This window comes from Podarcis melisellensis (genome assembly GCF_964234715.1).
Source record: "Podarcis melisellensis genome assembly, chromosome: 1".
NCBI classification, from domain to species: domain Eukaryota; kingdom Metazoa; phylum Chordata; class Lepidosauria; order Squamata; family Lacertidae; genus Podarcis; species Podarcis melisellensis.
Window position 1 is genome coordinate 104,344,157 of NC_138528.1, and position 17,978 is coordinate 104,362,134.

General features: G+C 41.1%; 1 protein-coding gene and 1 long non-coding RNA gene across 2 annotated transcripts in view; one reads left to right on the forward strand and one right to left on the reverse strand.

Annotated features, from left to right (window-relative positions):
• Positions 1 to 1,539: 1,539 nt before the first annotated feature.
• ERMN (ermin) lies at positions 1,540 to 13,219 on the reverse strand. The gene is made up of 3 exons (XM_081929983.1): positions 12,619 to 13,219; positions 11,765 to 11,845; positions 1,540 to 4,705 (listed from the first exon to the last, which is right to left on the reverse strand). Exons 1-3 carry the CDS (start codon positions 12,860 to 12,862, stop codon positions 4,203 to 4,205), a joined length of 828 nt encoding a protein of 275 aa, XP_081786109.1. The 5' UTR covers positions 12,863 to 13,219; the 3' UTR covers positions 1,540 to 4,202.
• The window catches only part of LOC309380376, a 55,333-nt gene continuing 46,853 nt past the window's right edge, over positions 9,499 to 17,978 (forward strand). The window contains exon 1 of the long non-coding RNA XR_014172893.1: positions 9,499 to 10,028. This is a non-coding gene — a long non-coding RNA (uncharacterized lncRNA). The remainder of the gene's footprint in view (positions 10,029 to 17,978) is intronic.

The window sequence follows — 17,978 nt, forward strand, 5'->3', positions numbered from 1 at the left end:
AAATCAGAATTACACACATCCTTGTTCACACTACAATCCCAGAAGGAATTAGGTTTTGAATATGAAATGTCCAGGATTTGTCTTTTATCTTCTGGGAGGGCGTTCATAACAAAAACCATACTACTATAACTCAGGAAGAGGAGACATCCTTTGAATGTACACAGACCAGAGGGCAAATAAACAACTTCCATTGGAACAATGAGGTTAGTGTTTGGTTTGTACAATGCAGAACTGTCTTTCCCCCTCCCAGTTAGAAAATAAAGAATGGCCTTGTACAATGAACAACAAAAAATCTCAAACAATATTTGATCCTGCCAGAAATGCGAAACATCAAAGAACTCTTTAGTACTGCAGTAACATAAGCTCTCAGTTCCAGACCCTCGCAGATTTCAATGCAACCCAGGCTTCCCTGCCCCATACCCCTTTCTTTTTCTACAGAAGGGAGAAGTGACTGCAAGGAAAATCTGGAAGGGAAAGGGGTTAAGCACCACCACTGCCCTTACCCTTCCTCTGCTCCTGATTTCAGTTCCCAGTGGCTTTTCCCCTAATTAAATTTTGAATATTTAATTTTAATATTAGAAAGGGGCAGTCCAGAGAACTCCAGATGATCTGCCATTAATATTTTGCACGGTTTTTTTAAAATTTAAAAGTATTTATAAAGCCCTCAATATAATTGTTATTTTTAAGGTGTGCACAATAGTACGAATCAGCATAAAGCCTGAGAAATCATATAAAAACAGTGATCCGGTGGTACAGGGCCCAATCTTATGATCAAGGAAAGCCTGCACACAATACATTTTTTTGCAAGACATATGAAGCAAATAGTTGACGCTGCTTCTTGTATGCAAGAGGGAAGGATATTCTCCAAAGAGAAGCAGCAGCAGAAAATGCCTTGTTTTCAGGTCACTGTCCTGTGATATTCTTTAAAGTGCGGTGCCATGAATAAAAACCCCTGAACTTACAGGTCTAATATAGGGGCAGGCAGTGATTCACAAAACTTTTGACTAGTAACTATTCTGCAACCAGTGTGATTCTCTCAAGCACAGCTATAAATATGTTTGCATCTTGGCTCTCCACTCCACAACTTGGCCACGGTGTTCTGCACTAGCTGCAGTTTCTGTACCAGTTTCAAGGGAAGCTCAACATAGAGCGTGTTACAGTAGTCCAGTTGAGATGTTACCATCACATGACTCATAATAGCCAATACATCCCTGTCCGGGAAAGGGCGTAGCTGGCATACCAACTGAAATTGATAATGGGTGCTCCTTGCCACTGAGGTCACCTGGGTGTCCAATGAAAGAAGTGAATGTAGGAATGCCTCCAAACTACATACCTCTTCCCTCAGAAAGAGCGTACCTCTCTCCCTAATTCTCAGACCACATAACCACTCATTGAAAATGTCTAGTCATGGCAAGATTCAGCCTTAGTGTGTTGGTTGGCCCTCATCCAGCTACCAGAATGTCACCATTTCACCATGTTGAATCATACCAATGGTCACTGATTTTATATATCTGAAAAGTAATGAACAGGAAACTCAAGTATTTAACAAGGAACTTTATTTGAACCATGCAATTCTTAACAATGATGTTAAAAATGCCTGTTGCTCTCAGTTTCAATTCCCTGCTTGGCGCTCCCCAGACTTGCCATAAAACCACCCACACAGAACATTTTAATTCCTGTTCTTGGTCACCTCACCAAAAGGTCACTCACAATGGTCTCCCCTCGCTACCTCCCTGTCAAAATGGTCGTGTGAATCCGAGAAGAGAATCTGTTTCAGAAGATGAATGTGGAAACGAAAAGTCTCATTAATTCTTGGTTTCTCAAAGCATTTGAAATTGAGAAACTTCATAAGCATTATAATAGCCTCTAATTTTACCTCAGCCTGTTTATTCACCTGAGGTGCTTCCCTTAAGGTTAGTTCCCCCACTTAACATTTTTCAGGAGTGGACTCTTACTTTTTTTTATTCAGGCCATCTGTTAAACATGAAAGCCCTTTTATTTGTGCCAATTCTATTAATTTCCCCCTTCTTATTGAGGAACTGTTGCTACTGGAAAGGTTGCTATCTGCACTAACAAGAGCTAGTTCATTAAACTGCAACAATTTGGATATGCAAGTTTTCTCCCTGTTTTACTGGTTGGAAATAAACTTCAATTGGGTTTTAAAGGGTTTTCAGTTGCCTTTCATTATACTAGCTAAAATATACAGATTGGAGTAGGAAGAAAAAGGAAGGCAAACCTATTTTCATTTTGAATCGCACAATCTCTCACTCACACACAAGCACACACACACAGTTTATACCCAATCTGGTTTTTTTAAAAAAAGTTATAACAGTATATCAACCAAATAATGTTAACAGCTGAAGTACATATATTTTAATACTGTAGTCATTTACAAACATGATGTTAACATTCAGTCTGTATATTAATTGATACTAGTATGCAGTGTTGATGTTCTCAGTTGCTGACTGGAATGTGGTGGAACAATATTTGGCAGACAAAATTGTGAGAACTAGTTTTGTGAGAATAGTGGACATACAGTTATTTATTTGTGAGATGGGTAAATCTGGTTCTAGTCTGGATTTCAAGTTTTGAAATCTAAAACAGTGTTTCAGCCTTTTTATTAACAATGCATATGTTGCTAACAGTTCCAACACTGGCTGCCAAAGCTCTGCAGAGAATTCACCATGTTCAGTGGGGTTTTCTCCCAAGAAAATGTGAAAAGTATTGCCATCTTAGTTTTAAAATAGCTCCTGGACTCATTTTGTCAATGCCCATAATGTAAGACTAATACAACTAGCTGGTGCAAATGTACGCAGTTATTTTCTCTCAACACAGAATGATAGAATAGGAAAACAGACAGGAAGTGGGTTTCAAAGGTGGTGTAGTTCATGCTCACAGAACCCTTTAAAAACAGAGATCATAGCAATTGCAACGAGTTATAACTTTATTGTTGTAACGGTATCCTCGTCTACTTTATTTGTCAGGAAATCACCAGAATGGAGAACCATCTTGATTATTCTGTGTGTGTGCTTTAAGGAGATTACAAATTAGTCCAGGACTATCTAAAAGGTCACCAATGTTATGCCCATGTTGTGGCAGTGTGTCCTATGGCACCCACAAAAACGTCTTAATAAATATCCCCTCAAAAATGTTTCTTCTCCCTGCTCAGTTCCTGTTTGAACTGGCTCACATTGAACACACCCTCTTAAACATGTTTCCACATTTCACTGGATGCTAGGATTTGACACCCATCCTCCCACCTGTTCTGAACTGAGGAGAATTGCAAAGAGCTTTTCTCTGTGAGTGTAACAGTGGCTGATGTGCCTTCCCCACCCCACAGCTGTGAGGAGAAGCTCACACCATTTTGTGGTCCTGTCTATTTTCTTCTCTTTTAGATGTGGAAGACATGCCCTCATAGCATCAGTTTTGTGTTATGCCATGACTCCATGGCAGCCATTTTATGACTGGTGCCCGCAACACTCTTTCAGTGTTCAAAATGTGCCTGCTGGCTGCCAAAGGTTGGCCTCCCCTAGCTGTTTCTTCCATTTCAGTACCAAAAAATGGATAGGGGGGATGGGAAACTATCTCTAAAATACCTTTTTCGATTGAGCTATGTTAAAGTTATTACACTGCTGATTTAAGTTAGTACGTGTATTGTTGTGGTTACATTTCTGAGGTGCAGACAAATTGCACATACTAGCCCCAATCCAATGAAAGTTAGTTGTAATTTATGACTGCAATCCTAGACACACTTGCGGGATTAAGTCCAGTTGAACTCAATGGGACTTACTTTTGAGCAGACATGCATCAGTCCCACCAAAAGCAGTAGGAGTGAAGTTAGTCATGACTAACTTGTTCTGTTAGTTTCAATGAGACTTCCAGCCCAAGCGTATCCACATGCTATGTACTCAGAAGCAAGTCCCCTAATAGTCCAACAGACAGTACTCCCAGATAACAATGCATAAGCCTGCAGCCATGCAGTCCCATCCTATGCATATCTATCTGGAAGTAAATGTGATCAATAGAGCTTGTTTCCAAACAGAAAGGGTGCATAGGGTTGTAGCCTTAGATTACAGGTAAGCTTAGGTTGGATCGAAGCTGCAAAATATATTTTGATAACTTGATATTACAGGTGGATAAATGTCTGGCATTGGGGAGGGGAGGAGAATCGCAGCATGCCCATCAAATCCTCTGCCTCAGTTTTATGAATGCATCATGGACTCAAATTCATCAATTCTCTGTTTAGTGTTTCCTTTCCGGATCTTCCGGTAAGATATTGTATTGTATCGAGAATAACTGTGCCTGGAGATATCATTTTTCTTCACCAAGCTTGGCTGCTCAGCAGGTTTCTCAGTCTGAGAGTTACAGCTGGCACTGGCAGAAAGGAAATCCTTGCTGCCGCTCTCCAGCCTCTTTTTATGTTTATCCTCATTGCTTTCCTTCTGCATTATTTCTTCAGTGCCATCGAAGTCTTCCTCTATCATGGTTTCTTCTGTGAGCAAGCTTTCATTTTCTTCTAGTTGCGTTTCCTTTTTCATTGGCTCCTTGGGTTCACTCAGCTCCGCCTCTTCCTGTTCCTCCTCCACCACCACTACATCGTTAGTGCTGTAGACTTCTTCAATCTGGGGTTCCTCCATCTTTCTTTCTTCCATCTTAGCTACTTTATGGTCTATAGTGCTCACAGGATGCTTTTCCTCACAAAAGCCTGTAACAAATAACAGTGGGGTTACAGTACAGTAGAGCTAGGGTAAAAGTATGGTGGCAAGGAGGCTGAGATGCCAACCTGGGAAATCTCTTGTTTAAAGTTTGCCATTACCTCAGTAGGTGGCTCATGGGCATCCACTGTCTCTCAGCCCTACTCACAACCCACCTGCTATTTAAGACTAATAATACTGACAGGATTGGCTTGAGGAATACTGAGGTAATATATGTGGAAGCAGAATCAGAAGAGGTTTTGTATTTGTAAAAACTGAAGTACCGGTGTGCATATTTTGATATAAAAAAATTAGTGGGTGCCAGTACAAAATGGCTGCAACGGGCAGCAAAAAAAAGAGGCGATGGTACTTTGGACCACTGAGTACTGTCACAAAAAAGCAACAACAACAACAACAATATTGTTTACCAGAAATGGATAAAAAGACATAGGAACTGTCCCCGGAGCAGATGGTCTTATCATCATTATTTTGCAAAAATTTATAACCATCTAATTTTTCCATTCCACCACCACCACACATAAACAAATTAGCAAGATAACTGAGGTGTAACATACAGTGCTTGAAAGCATTGAAACTGATATTTACTAAACGTGGCACAGATTGCTATATTTTCTTGACTCAAAGCGCAACTGTCTGCAAACAGCCACTTTTCTCAACCTTCTTATTAGGGTAATATGCCTGGAATTTTTCAGACAATATCTAGTCAGTAGGGGTATTCTGAGAGGTCAGTAGGTGGAGTCTGGTATCTTTTTGACTGGTCAGGAAGTGGTACCATAGGAGAGCAGCCTAGTTTGATACTGGCTTACTCAGCAAAATACCTGATATAGACTGACCACCTATGCATTCCCAACAAATATAAATGCACCCTCTACCCAATAAAAGGACAAAAGATGATATGGATTTGTATGAAATAGGCTTATGCTAATTTATATGTTCAGGTGCACATTTAGAAATTACTATAATCAAAACAGAAGCACCTTACACAGTGGGAAAGACTGTGATGAAGTGACCTATCTTGCCTGCTCAGTCTCCTGTTCTGGTGGTAAATGTTGATAGGCAAATGCTCTCCCTTCTTATGGTTCTTAACCTTGAAATGAGATTTAAACCATGCAGCTCTTCAAACCCAGGACTGTCCTCTGTAAGTAGGACACATGGTCACTCTATCCTGATATCTAACTGGGCAAACATACTGAATAAGCAGCAGACTATCCAACTCTTGGTTGGGCCTAGTAGTGTTACAGTGGCTTCAGTCCTTCCTGGAGAATCGGCCTCAGAAGGTGGTACTGAGAAGCTTATTTTCCAGTAGACTATGGGGTGCCTGCTGGGGAAAGTCATCTAGAGGTTTGAGTCACAGCAACATCAGCATGCAGGTGACAGTCATTTCTACCTCTTGTTTCCAACTACTTGAAAAGTGTGTGTGTGCACCCCACTGAAGTGCAGTGTGGCTTACTAGATAGCTCAATGGTAGGATAGCGAGAGAAAGACATAGTGTCCCATTCAATTGTCTACAGCAGGACCAGGGAATCTCTGACCATCCCAATGCTGTTGGACTCTAACTCCCATCAGCCCCAGCCAACATGGCCAATGGTCAGGAATGATGGGAGTTGTGGTCCAAGAACATCTGGAAGGCCACAGGTTCACCATCCCTGGCCTAGAGTCCAGATTGAATGAGTAAACACTAACATCTGGCTGTGATTAAAGGAATGCCATATTGAAGATAACTATGCTAGGCCTTCTATTGTAGCTTCTTTCAAGATTTGGAGTATTTTGCCAAAGTCATAAAAGTTCAGTGCACTTCTGTAAGCTCTGCGGAGGGTGCGCACGCCGATAAAATAGCATCACTTTGTGCCCCTCTGTGTGGCACTGGATATTGATGGCTTTTGACATGTAGTTAAAGTGGATCTAAATGTATGGAATGACTTGCCAACTGTTGTTATGCAAAATCCAAATAACCGGTGTTAATGCGTTGTCAAGATTGTGAAATCACACACTTAGCAGGCATAAAGCTATAAAAGCAAAAAAGCCTTCTCTTATCAAACTGTTTCAACCTGAACTATTTCTACAAGCTTCCTACATGGATGTTCAAGGTGAGACAGGGTATCAAAAGCCCTTCCTAAAATAGTCACCAGAACATAGGCATACATGCAGCTTCGTGATACTCCTGGAGAAAATATTTAAAGTTGGAAGGAACCATAACCCACTTTGGGAGAGGCATCTTAATTCAGTACCATCCCCTGTTTCACTTGTAATTTTCAAATAGGGCAGGCATCTATTTAAATTAATAGGAGTACCCAATGTGGTTTCAGTTGTGGGACTATACAATCCTATGCACACTTGTTAGGGAGCAAGTCTCACTGAACTTAATGGGACCTATATCCACATAAACATGTGCAGGGCTAAGCTGTGTGACTAGCAGGAATGTCGCAACCCATGGAGAGCCACATAAAAAATGATGTTAGCAAAATTTGCCAGATTATTCTCTGGATGAAGAAGAGCTGTATGGGTCGGGGAAGAAACTCCTCTTGGTATTTTTAGACTTCAGCCTTATACACTCTTACCTGGGAGTAGGTGCCAATGAACAAAAAATAAATAAAAGTTACTTCTGAGTAGACCTAGGCTGTGTACACACCATATATTTTAAAGAACATGGCTTTCCCCCCAAAGCATCCTGGTATTCTGTAATTTAGCCCTCACAGAGCTACAATTCCTAGCACCCTTTACAAACTACAGCTCTCAGAATTTATTGGGGGAAGCTGTGTGATTTAAATATGTTTTAAGCGTATGGTTTGCATGCAGCCATGCATACCATTGCACTGTTACTCATATTAGATAGAACTCAGCATGGACAAGGAATGTGATCTGCAGATAGTTTCTCTGTAGAACTCATAATAAAGAAGAACTTTGCAAGTGTTGCATTCAAATGGGCAGCTATTGGAGTTTCCAAGTAGATTTTAAACAATTGGTTCATGCCCACTGGTTTTTAAAAAGTATTTGTGAACTATCTGCAGGGGTTGGACTAGATGATCTTCAGGGTCCCTTCCAACTCTACAATTCTAGGGTTCTAAAGTATGTTGTTTCAGATCTCTAGAAATATCACAAGAGGCTGCCTATATCCGCAGGCTTCATGATAATCTCGGTCAGGCAAGTCATTCAGGTGCTTACCTCGCTCTTCCCATAAAAAGAGGCACTGATGATGCCACCTCCTGGACTAGGTACCCTTCCTGCCTTCATATGTCACCTTGGGAATGCAGACAAACACTAATAGTGTGCCATTTCTGAGACTGATGTGTGAATATGTGTGAACACATATTGCAAGAGCACCATTTCCCCCCCAGCTTTGCCAGAATTGGGATCCTTAACGCTGTGCACAAAAACACGGGAAAGCAAAGGTTCTGGTGGTTCTGCTTAAATATTATCTTACTTCCATTTTGTGTTTCTAACTACAGCCCTTGTTGACCTTTCTTCCCTCATATAAGACATTGGTCCATAGAAGATGAGCAGAGTGGTTTTTGCTATCCTTGCTTAAATTGTTACACAAACTGCCACCAGGGAATCTAAAGTCAAGAGAAAGGTAAATGGCAAATGTACCTTATATACATAGGCATGAACTGTCTAAACATTTGCCTCCTTCTGAAATATAAACTTTCTTAACAGAGCTGTACCTGTGCTAAGGAAACTGAGGGGTGCAGGGAGTATCCTCAAATAGAAGATAATGCACACCAGTTCAATACAAGTATGTACCTCACTCTGTTTAAATTTCTCTGCATAGTTAACAACTTCAGGTGGGATTTTCTAGAAGATCACATCTGAATTCAGATTAACAATCGAGAGAATAATCTGAATCAGACAATTCCTTCACACAGGTCTGTATGCGCCTGCCTACCAAATGATGCAACTTTGGTTGGAATGTAGAATCCAGTTTCAGTCCCTACCAGTGATTATCATCACTGTCCAAGCTGACCACACTGACCATCTGTTAGAAGCTGTGTGCAGAAAAGCAAATAAGATAGGTATCCATGCCCAAAGCCCCAGAAAAAGGAAACCAAATGTGCATCACACTCCATGGGATTCAATCCATCATATATATGTTTAGAAGCCTGTCGTCCCTTGTTTGTTGACAGCGATGGTGTTTGCTCATTAAGTGGAAGCTCATGGGCAGTCAGACCACTTGCATGAATGAGTTCAAACCAGCCATAAAGGTTATGTATCATAGAAGACCATTTACCCATGTAGAGTATATATATCTTGTCCCTAAGCATGAAATTTTGGCCACTCACTTTGCAACATGCTGCAGTTGCTGCTGTGTCCAGCTTCACACATGCAAAAGCAGCTGCACCATCGCAGCAAGTTGGAAGATATTGCAAGAGGCTAGGCTGCAGTTTCCATTATTAGCAGTTGCCACAGGTGGGAAGTGCCACACTCTACTGCAAGTGAAGTTATTACCTTAATTATCATTTCTAAGGCCACAGTAGGGTCCAGATTTTTGTTTGTTTTGTGTGTTTTTTTACATTCCCTCATCTCCACAGCAAGCTATGGCACCACACAATCCAAGGATCATCAGTGACGGAGACTATATATAATGTTCTAGAAACTGCAAAAACTAAGCAAGAGCAGAACTTGGGTTGTCTATGAAATGTTGACCATTCAGCCTCCACACAGGTGTTTGTAATATAACAGGGTTATTAAACTGGAAGATATATAGGGTTCCTTAAGCAGAGACCTAAACGCAGGGATTTGCCCCTAGTCTATGGGAAGAAAAGGAAGAACATTATCTGAATGTGGGGTTGTGTTTAAACAGGAAACAGTTAATTCACTGTGCCTGAACAGTACCTTAAATAGGAGACTACTGGATACCCCAGATTCAGACTATGTTTATTGCTGTATAGTCCCTTAACAGGGCTAGCCAAAGCCATCTTGCTTTCTGAGACAAAGGACAAAATGGCACCCTCCCCCATTCTACATGTAGAAGATGTGTCATGGGCCAGGAGTCAGCTTTGCCTGCTGAACAACAGCCTGAAGGGGGAGAAAGCGGAATGACTCCACCTGCAACTGATCAGCCTTCAAGGACACAGAGGAGAACGTGCTGATGAGAAGCAGCTGGCTTCAGGCTTCTTAAAGCAGAGCTTCCAGAAGCAGTCAGATACCGGTAACAACACTTGGAGTTCTTGGTGTTTCCTTGCTGTTTCCTGGTTGTTTTGACCCTGGACCCTCTGATCATTGGATTCCCTGACTCCTGGACTGTCTGATTACATAGATTGCTGTTCACCCGACCCTAGGACTAGACCAGACTTCAAATGCTGTCTCTGTCTCCAGGTAAGTACATCTCAGACTTTCGCTTCCCACTCCATTGAGTTCTGCACATTGTTGCTCAGCAACAAAACTATAACAAGCTGACTGGTCTGGTAGTCAAATCTTATTTCCAGCCGTTGCAACAGAATATTTTTATTTATTTATCCTACCCTTACTCCCAAAGGGGCACAGAGCAGGAAACAATAATAAAACATTTTTTTTAAATTAAACAAAATCTAAAAGTTAAAAACAGCTATCTCAGATTGCCATATTTTTTAAAAATAAAAAAAATCCTGACATCCGCAAAGCTGTTGAGCAAAATTTGGAGCTGCTTCCACTGCTATTTCCATCGTGTTGCCATATATCCCGGTTTTCCTTGATTCACCAAAATTCCTCCTGATGCCATTTTTACACTAAAAAAAAGGACATGTCATACCCTGCTCATGGTCCTGCCTTCTCTGCCAGTTTGCTGGCTGCTCCTTTAAAGGTTCTGACCTAAACATAAGAAAAGTCCTGCTGGGCTGGGCCGCTCACAACCCTAGTAGCCATTGGCAGCCCCCCACCCCACCCCCATGAATTGGTCTAACACTCTTTTAAAGACATGTTTGTGAGACCTGAGTCACACTGGGCTGCCTTGAAGAGACTACGGTAACCCACCTATCATTATGTGTAGTATTTGTTCTTTATTGTGCAGCAAGTGCACACAGTTGCGTGCATGGCTACATGGCTAAGCAAGTAGCCATATGGGTTGACCAAACACCACATTGCATATCGTCTCTTTGCGTTACCTGAAGATAGGCAGGCTACATGATCATTTATATGGGTGTCGCACACTTGTCGTATTGAACTCCTCTCTGGCTTAATTGGTGCTTTAATGTTGTGACAAAATTCTCCATTCAACTTCTGCCTGTGGTGTCTTAAGTATTAATTAGGTTGAATTGGATAGGTAGTAAAAATGCTGTCTGCAATTTAGAGATAAAGTGCTTGTGCATGGGAGTTGGGGAGGGGAAGGTGTCAAATTTTACTTAATAGGTTTTATTGTGTGTTTGTACAATGCAGCGTGAATGCAGATATGTGTTGGCGGGAAAAGCCATTCTTCATGAGCTGAGCTCTCCAAAATACTGAGGTTTTAAGACTGACAAGGTCAGTTCTGATAAATGTGTAGATTATACCACCACCGCCTTTCTAAAGCCAAGACAGCTGTAAAATTACTATCCTATTTCCCCTAGACTGAAATCGGAAGCACAATGGGACTTGCATATGTACATAGGAGTATGATCTAACTTGGTCCTAATTACTCTGCCTTTCCTAATGGAGTCTATTATTGGAGTCCAAACCATGATTTTTAGAGAGATGGGTAGATAAAGAGAGCAGGTGCATACTATTTGTGAGCAAGAATGAATAAATGGGGGAGGGGAGGGAGAGACAAATCACCCCTGTTGTGGGGCACAAATTTAGCTGTAGTCTTTCATCCATGCACCTTCTACCTGCAAGTATCACAGACATCCTTCACTGGGATTTAATCATGTATGCAAAGTTGGCTCTCGACCCTGAAGAAATAGCCACCAGTTTTAGTATAAACTCATATTTAGGTGAGCTCTTATCCCTAGACTGAATTAGCCTCAACTGATTTCCGTGAGAGAGACTTGTGCATGTGCTTAAGTGCCTCATTAAATTAAATTGGATCTTGGTTAGACCGTTAACAAAATCTGTGGCTTTCTTCCTGCTTTTTAAAAAAGTAAGGCAGCTCTACTCCTCACCTTCTCTGGATTCTTCTTCCCAGCTTCGTGTCTCCTGGGAAAAGATGTCAGTTTCTCTCTCCTTGTTTCCCTCTGGCTCTCCTTTAGAAGATACAAGACAGTGTAAAATTGACATCTCCTACAAAGTGTTTAGTGATTACAGCGGCAATTACTAATCTCTTCAGCCATATAGTGCAGCTTAAACCTTTCTGCCTGGAGTGATCTTTTCCCATTAGATTTTGATCTAGAGCCACTTGCAGCAGAAAATATGTGCCACAGCAATCAATGGACCAACTTCCAGTGAAATGGAATGTAATGCCTTCCCCTCCATTTTTCTTTTTTGGGAGGTACAGCAAACACTTAGAAGCAAATTCAATTGATAGAAATTAAAACTCAATTAAAATTAATAGAAAATCAGTGAAAGTTGTGCACAATCCAGCCAAAGTTAAGCTACTTGAAAGTGCATCGATTTCAAAGAGAGAATGCAACACATGCTTAAATCTCTCTTGCATTTAATTCTCATTAATTTCACATCTCTCCCATTAAGGAGAATTAAAAGCACTTAACTTTGGCTAGATCGTGTTTAGAACTAGATCCACATTTGCTTTTTTAAAAAATGTATATCTTTATCAATAATGGGACAGATTTTTTTCTTTCTTTTTTGAGGGTCAGAGAAAATTTCAGAAAGTGTCAGTCACTGTTATTCAACACAAAGGATTTCTAATCTTACAGACAGAAATAAAAAAAATGCTTTAAGAAAAACATTTAAAACACTTATATTTCTCACATTTCATGAAAAATAAAAAGATCTCACTATAATAAAGCATCTCACATCATTCCCAAGACAAAAAAGGATGCATAGGATGGCATTTTACCTTGAAGTTCCTTTATCCCAACTGAAACTTCGTATGCTGTGCTCTTTGCTAAATGTTTGCCTCCTCCTCGGTTTCCTTGTGCAAGTGGGGAACCGGGAATAGGCTCTGCGGTTTCGTAAGGAAATATCTCGACAGAATTTGCAATTTGATCAATAATATCAATGACCTGGAGCTGAGGTTTTTCAGAGGGCACGTTCCGATTATATTCAGACATGCTGGTTGGAACCTGGACATCTTCTGTCATGATTCCTGCAGTATCCAAGAGGTTCCTTGCGGATATGTGTCCAGAGATGATCTGGTATCCCAGAATTGCTGCAGAAATCAAACCATCCACAATGATCCCTCCCCCACCAAATAGATATATTGAAGAGTCAACAAGCTTTCCGTCCTCCTGAAGTTGTTGCAGCCAAGCAGGGAATAATGTCAGGATTTGCCTTGGCTTTGTCAGAGGTCCCTTTCCAAGAGGCTTGTCCAATCAGCAGTTTTCTTGTCACTTAGAGCCTTTCCCCGTTGCATAATAAAATGCACCATGTCAATTTACATAAACAAACAATCTACAAGCAACAAAGCTTTTTGTGCTGGCATGCAGGAGTGGGGCTTTCAGCATGTCAGCCTGGCAGTAATAAACAGAGATTGTTGTCCTTGTTGTCATAAATGGCCCTTTGTATGCCAGCCTTGTAACAGGAGTGGCGATTGTTCTAAATCTTTAATCCACACCAAGTGACTACCTTGAGTCACATTAGCTGTGAGTTAACCAGCTTAACATTCCCAAACAGGTTAAATGTTCTGCTTAAACCTTGAACCGCTCTTGTTCGGACAAAGAGTCCATTGGAAACTTGTTGAAAGTGGGAGGTGAGGGAGGTAGGATTGAATGCAATTGTGTCACTTTTAGCTATCCTTCTTCCAGATAGCTCTGTGTTCCATCTGCTGCCATCACACACCCACACCCGCGGGCCCAATTATTTCCATTTTTAACCTGTCCTTACCCACAAAAGCTCATAGGTTGTTTTTCTTTTAATGCTTTAAAACAATTGAAGCATAGGGATCTTTTAACAATGACTTTAAATAAGAAATTTCGTCTGGTCCAGTTATTCTTACTGGTTTAAGCATCACAGTTTGGCAAACAACAATTGTCTTTATCATAGGAAGAGCTCTGCTGGGTTAGTCCAAAGCCCAGCCTTTTATTCTCACAATGTATTCCCACAGTAATAGATGATGTATTCCCACAGTAATAGATGATGATGATTGTACCCAGCCACTCTGGGCAGCTGCCAACAGATATAAAAATATAATAAAACATCGAACATTAAAAACTGCCCTATACAGTAATGAGTGCTATTTTTCTAGAAAAAGAGGTGTCAGAACTCACCATGAATGCCTCCCTTGTTCTCTTATGAAGGCAATGGCGCCCAGTAATGCATATTGTAAACTGCATCTATCCAGGCAAGGCTTGCTGCACTCTGCACATAGAGGGAGGGGTGTGTGTGTGTGTGTGTGTGTGTTGTGAGGGGTGAGGGCATTATTAACCAATCTGTGTCATGATTCATCTTGTGGGAGCCACAGGATCCCCATGCCAGCCATGGCATAATCATCTGAAGATAGTTAATCTCATTTGCCTATTTTTATTTCATGTCCATCTTTATGTTTGTACCCCACTTTTCCTCCCAAAAAGAAGCTGGTCTATAGAGACCTGACAATTATGAAGAAAACGGAATAATGCCAAAACCCAATAAAATTATCAAACAGGACTTGGATCTCCCCCTTAGGAGTCACAGTGCCTGGCATTAGGAGGCATATGGCCTCTGACTTTGGAGGTAGAATGCAGCCGTCAAGAGTAGTTGCCTTACGCTCCATGAATTGATAGTCTGATATTTGATAGCTTTATCCTCCATAGACTATCTAATCCTCTTTATTTTATTTATTTTAATTTACTTCATTAATTAAATTTCTTTCCCACCCTTCCACCCAAAGGAGTCCAGGGTGGCAAAAGCCATCATTACATTCTGTGGGTGGAAATTCCATAGTTTAATTATGTGAAGTTCTTTCTCTTGCCTGTACTGAATCGTTCAACATTCAATTTCATTAGACAGCCCCCGGTCCTACTATTATAAGAGCAGTGCTGGATTAAACCCTGTGGAGGCCCCTAAGCAGTCAAAATCTTGTGGTGGGGTAGGGTGCCTTGTGTGCACGCTCTAGTGGGATAACATTGAACTAAGAAAGCTTGATAGTAATTTACTTCCAAGATCAAATCAATATTATTTTGATCCATTGTTGCAGGCTCCTAAAAGGCACAGGCCATAGACCGCTACTTGCTAAGCCTATTTGGTAATCTGGCACTGTATGAGAGGGAGAAAAAACTCTCTCTAATCACTTTCTCCATACTGTGCTTAATTTTATACACCTGTATCATGCCCACTATCCACTTTTTTTTTCAAACTAAAAAGCCCTAATTGTTGTACCCTTTCCTCACATGAGGGGAAAGAAGATGGCTGCCCCCACAACACAACATGTGAGAAGCCACCTTTTCCCTGTACTGCCCTTACCAACCACATTATGTGATCTCATAGCACCATTTCCAGGGACATTTCCAAGCCTGTTTTGCAAGCACATGGCAGTTTTGGACTACTTTTTAAATAAGAAAAGGGTGATTTCAAGCTTGCTGAATCAGCTGTACTACTGAATTCTTCTTGGGGGAGCCTGGTAGCACAACTAGTCACTGTCCAAAGAGGTTGAATTGAAGTGGCTTGGATTTTCCTTTGTAGCACAACTTGTCATGCTACAAAGGAAAAATGGATCACCTGATTGATGGTTCAGAGGGGGGTAGGCAGCATATCAAGAAATCAGGGAATCCTGGATCTGGCCTGTCAGTCAGATCCAATTCACCACTGGTTTAGAATCATCTCATATGACTATAATTTTATGAGAAAAAGCAACAACACCCCAACCATTAACACTACAGAGGTGCAAAAAATATAAATCAGCTTCTAAAAGATCTCATTTGAATGCTCTCTAATTTAGACCAGTGCACATGGTAGAGCCATATAAGCATAACTCCCTATCTAGCAAAAACCATGAACAGGACAGAATGTGTATAGAAACCCTCATATCCCTGGAACAGAATTACAAAGCTAGGGAGCAACATACCTACATGCCCTTTCTCAATGGAACATGGTGCTTAGAGGCCCACCACCCCCAACCAGTCTTGGTTGGTCTTCAAGATAGAATCCAGAGATATGAAGATCCCAAGAGTGGTTTTGTTTTCTACACCTTTGCTAGGCACTTCCCTAGTTTTAGGTGCTGAACAGCAGCTGAAACCCTGTTTTTAATCTGATGCTTCAGGAGTAGTCTGCTTGCTACCAAATCCATGTTTACCTGGAAAGATGTCCCACTGAGTTCAGTGGGGGTTATTCCCACATAGGCATAGAATTGTTGCTTAGAAGTTTTCTATCAAATCTGGAAAGGCTACAAATGGCTATTGGATAGAGTAATCTTGGTCTTGAGGTCTAAGATTAGTAAATCCCCTGCCCTCGCAATTTAAAATTAAGAAATTATCCTGCATCTAACTGACCATAGGCAATTTTCACCTTCTCATCTCAGCTTGATTCCTTGCTTGCTTGCTTAAGCCAACTATCTATGTTCTGCTGAATGGACTCATTTATCCTTAATATGCATCTGGCATGGTGCACCTTTTTTTAATAAAAAAAAATACTTATTCTTGATCCTGCTTGTGGATGAAATAGGCTAATCTAGTGCGATGCCAGATTTAGAAGAGTTTGGCCTTAATACATAAGGAGTTGGAGAATATAAACTTCAAGTTCTTTCAACTCTGCAAAGTCTTGTTCTCCTGGCGTTGTGAGAGTTCAGCCTTCCTCGAGAAGCAGTTGGCCCTTAGAAACCGGGTGGGGGTGGAGAGTCAGATTTAAATAAGCAACAGTACAGAGAATGCAACACATTGCGAGATGAATCAGCAGTGCTTATTTTATGCTTCCCATGAGACTAATTATCAAACAACTCCAAATATTAATATACCATCATATCCTGCTACCAGTACATTGCCAATGAAGGAGACCTGGAAGCAGAATCAGTCTGCATGCAGATTACATGGCTACATTAGGAACCATTCATTCAATTTTCATACAATGTGCAATTAAATGAAATGCAGCTACAGTATAGCAATACTTTCACATTATGTCCTAGAGATGCTCACATGTTACATTCAATGTTGTTGAATTATATTTCTATCACACATTTTCTTTCAATGAGCTCCAATTTGATTAGTACAGTGGTATCTCGGGTTAAGAACTTAATTCGTTCTGGAGGTCTGTTCTTAACCTGAAACTGTTCTTAACCTGAAGCACCACTTTAGCTAATGGGGCCTCCTGCTGCTGCTGCACCGCCGCTGCACGATTTCTGACGCAAAGGTCTTAACCTGAGTAATATTTCTGCGTTAGCGGAGTCTGTAACCTGAAGCATATGTAACCTGAAGCATATGTAACCCGAGGTTACATATGTGTGTAGTACCTATTTTCATTGCAACACATGAGCAAGCTTGTTGTGAATGGGAGTCTGGGCTACTTGTGGCACGTAACAGCTTTATATCTGTGGAGTTTAAGAAGCATACATTGTACAAAAGTCAAACAGCATGTTTTTTTAAGAGGAAAAAAAAACTGCTGGGTTGATGTGTATATAGAGAGAAGCCTTCACTATCTCCTTCACTGGCCCAGCATCTAAAGCCACATAAGACAATAACTTGCTGTTTTATATGGCATCCTTTCTACTAGGGGCAAAGCATATACACACTTTTTAATTTTACTTGCTTTTATTTTAACCTTCCTGCTTGGCTCAGATCCAGCACTGGGAAATGGGAGCAAAGCCCAGGTGGCCTCTGATGGTCCCTGAGCTCACATACTTTAATCAAGAGTTGCCATCACTGTCATAAAGATGAGCTGGGAGGAGGTGACTCATTATTGCTGTAGCTGTTCATGAGAGTCAAATGAGCTGTGAAGGTGCAGAATGAGCCAGACTTTTACCGGTAAAAGCTGTCATGATGAGAAGGAAATCCTTTCTCCCCAAGTAGGGAGAAGCCCCACATATTCTGCGGCCCACATATTCAAGGAACTGTCTATCTCTTTGGCAGCCCATGTGCCTGTTGTGGTCAGGAAATCAGGCCCTGCACCATATTACATCCGGATAATAGTATGGCAGAATAATAGAATAATAGCATTGCAGAGTTGGAAGGGGCCACAGTCCAATGTAGGAATCTTTCACCCAACATAGGGCTCGATGCCATGACCTTGGAATTAAGAGTCATGCTCTACCGACCAGCCAGGAGTAGGGCCTTTGCTATCACAGGCCCAAAG